Raw genomic sequence first — 2,831 nt, forward strand, 5'->3', positions numbered from 1 at the left:
ATTTTTTAGAAAAAATAATAAAAAATTAGATTAAGATTTTTTTTTTCATTTTCGTTAGAGGAAAAGGGTATATGTGAGTCATTTGTTTATAAACAGAAGTATATATGAGTTACTTTCATAACAAGAGGTATATCATCTTTAAATGACAAAGTTAAAAGCTTTTTTTTAAAAAAATAAATTGAGATTTTGAATCATAGTCCCAAATTATATGTTCAAAATTTGTAACTTTATATTGCATGTCCATACACAAAACAAGAAAACATTGATATCTAATCATATCAAATCTAGGGATGATTGTGCAGTGTTCCCCACTAAAATGACATATGAAAAAAGAAATAAAATGTTAAATTACCTTTCATTAGAACTTATAATCATTAAGTATCTAAAATATTTTTTAATCCATAAATTTCTAAAGTCTATAGTTTTTTTTTTCTTAACGTTTAGTGCAAGTGACCAAGGGTGTCTTGCCCTTTATATATGCGTTGCTAAATAATGGATTTCTCAAAAAATTAAACCAACAACCTGGTGTATGATGTATTACTTAATAACTCCAATTCTTCTTTCTCTCGTTTTTGTAATCACTTTGAGATATTTCTATCGATCAAAAACAAAATTACCGCTTCCTCCAGGTCCATTTTCATGGCCCTTTATTGGAAATCTTTTCCATGTTGGTAGAAAACGTCCTCATGCTTCTCTAGCAAAGCTAGCTCAATCTCATGCTCCTGATTTAATGTCCTTAAGGTTCGGTACACGTCTCGTGGTCGTAGCCTCATCCCCTGCAGCTGCTGCTGCGGTTCTTAAAACACATGATCGTTTGCTTTCTGGTCGTTTCGTTTCTCATCCCATACGAGTTGAGGGATCGAAACTTCATAATGTGTCAACTGCTTTTTTAGAAGAGTGTGATGAGAATTGGAAAAACGTTCGAACTATATACAGGGGAGCCCTGTTTTCTAACAAAGCATTGGAATCACAAGTGAGTTTAAGGGAGAACAAAATCAGGGAAATGATGCAATATTTAGATACTAAAATGGGACAAGTGATTAAAATAAAGTTTGTGGTTTTTGTGACCGCGTTAAATGTGTTGGCTAATTTACTTCTTTCGGTAGATTTAATTGATTTTGAAGGAAAGGGAATTGGTGCAGGATTAACAGAGTACTTGCGTAAATTCACTGAGGCTGGTGGTATACTGGAGTTATCAGATTTGTATCCTGTTTTGGGTATTTTATGTACGGATTTGCAGGGGACGTATAAGAAACTTATCGGTATGTTTGATACTATTTGTGCTGTTTGGGGAGACATTGTTCAGGACAAAAGAAAAAGAGACAGTCAACCTTCATTGGATTCTGTAGATTTCGTAGATGCTTTGGTTAAAAATGGTTTCACTGATAAACATGTCAATGCATTGCTTTTGGTACGTCACTCAACTAATAATTATTATTTTTCAATTAAGGAAAATGATTTTATGATAATTTAGTAATTGTTCTCTATGTCTTTGATCTTTTAGGAAATATTTGCAGCTGGGACAGAATCTACGACTGCTACGAGTGAATGGATGCTAGTAGAACTCCTAAGAAAACCACAAGCCTTACAAAAACTCCGCGATGAAATATCACAAGTAGTAGGAGGAAGTAAGGGCATTATAAAGGAATCCGACTTGCCAAGCTTACCATACTTGGACGCTTGTTTTAAAGAGACACTAAGGTTGCATCCTCCTGGACCGTTGTTGCTCCCTCATCGTGCAGTGCAAACATGTGAAGTGATGGGGTACAGAATTCCCAGAAACACTCAAGTGTTGGTTAATATGTGGGCAATTGCAAGGGATTCTAAGATTTGGGACGATCCTTCGAGCTTTAAACCTGAAAGATTTATCAATTCAAAATTCGACAACAAAGGGCAAAAGTTTGAGTATATTCCTTTTGGTTCGGGGAGAAGAATATGTGCTGGAGAACCCTTGGCTTCGAGGTTTATTCCGTTAGCTGTTGCTTCATTGATCCATAAGTTCGATTGGATTCTGCCAAATGAAATAGATCCAGCTAAGATTAACATGGATGAGGTATTGGATGTCACCATGTTTAAGAAAGATTCACTTCTTGTTATTCCTAAATTGCGGAATGTGTGAGGGATCGATGATCACTATGTTGTAAAATATCCATTATCATTATGTTGATGTTCATGTTGTGTGTCTATGAATTATATATTGTGTCAAATTTAAGTCCTTAATTGTCTCTGAATAACTTCCAAGATATAAAACTTCTTGTGGTACAGTGAAGATGTTATTTCTCTTGTTTTAAAACTCTTTCCTACAACAAAATAGAACATATGTTGTTACAATTGAACGCTTACAATCATGTTATCGATAAAGCTATATATTGGTAATACCAACGTTCTGCCTATGGCAAGGCCCACAAAGAGTTAGAGTGGCCGGGTTGATGTCATGATCAAATATGATGCTTGCTTGGTGACTTAGTTAAAAAAATAAAATTACGTAAGCTATATCAATATTGTGTTACTTTACCAATGAATTAAGTTGAAGACATTAGTGTTCATAGCAAGTATGTAAATTGAAACATTTTTCTTCTTTTATAATCAAAGGAATCTAGAGGCGGGAGAAAAAAGGGTTCAACTGGACTTGAACAATTCTAAATTACTATATGTAAAAGAAAAAATTACAAAACTTGAAAGTTAGGCTTAAACTAAAAGTGTTCCTCTCAAAATTTTAAAATTATTTCATATACTCAATAATTTTAAGTGACCAAATTGCAATTTATTCTTTGTTTTAAAATAGATTCTTTTTTCTCGATGCATATGTTAAATATTTAATAAGAAGATTG

The 2,831-nt window shown here is 33.4% G+C and overlaps 1 protein-coding gene across 1 annotated transcript; it reads left to right on the top strand.

Moving 5' to 3' along the window:
• The first annotated feature begins 375 nt into the window (after nucleotides 1–375).
• Nucleotides 376–2,220, top strand: LOC101267528 (probable (S)-N-methylcoclaurine 3'-hydroxylase isozyme 2). The gene is made up of 2 exons (XM_004240692.5): nucleotides 376–1,411; nucleotides 1,505–2,220. The coding sequence occupies exons 1-2, from the start codon at nucleotides 530–532 to the stop codon at nucleotides 2,117–2,119; spliced, it is 1,497 nt and encodes a 498-aa protein (XP_004240740.1). The 5' UTR covers nucleotides 376–529; the 3' UTR covers nucleotides 2,120–2,220.
• The last annotated feature ends 611 nt before the right edge of the window (nucleotides 2,221–2,831 follow it).

The sequence above is a fragment of the Solanum lycopersicum genome, chromosome 6 (assembly GCF_036512215.1).
Source record: "Solanum lycopersicum chromosome 6, SLM_r2.1".
Lineage (NCBI taxonomy): Eukaryota > Viridiplantae > Streptophyta > Magnoliopsida > Solanales > Solanaceae > Solanum > Solanum lycopersicum.

What these genes read in the sequence shown, in the direction of transcription:
- LOC101267528 (XM_004240692.5), top strand. Translation starts at nt 530, where the DNA reads ATGATGTATTACTTAATAACTCCAATTCTTCTTTCTCTCGTTTTTGTA. An exon ending in ATGTCAATGCATTGCTTTTG is followed by an intron (nt 1,412 to 1,504) that starts GTACGTCACTCA and finishes TTGATCTTTTAG; the next exon opens with GAAATATTTGCAGCTGGGAC.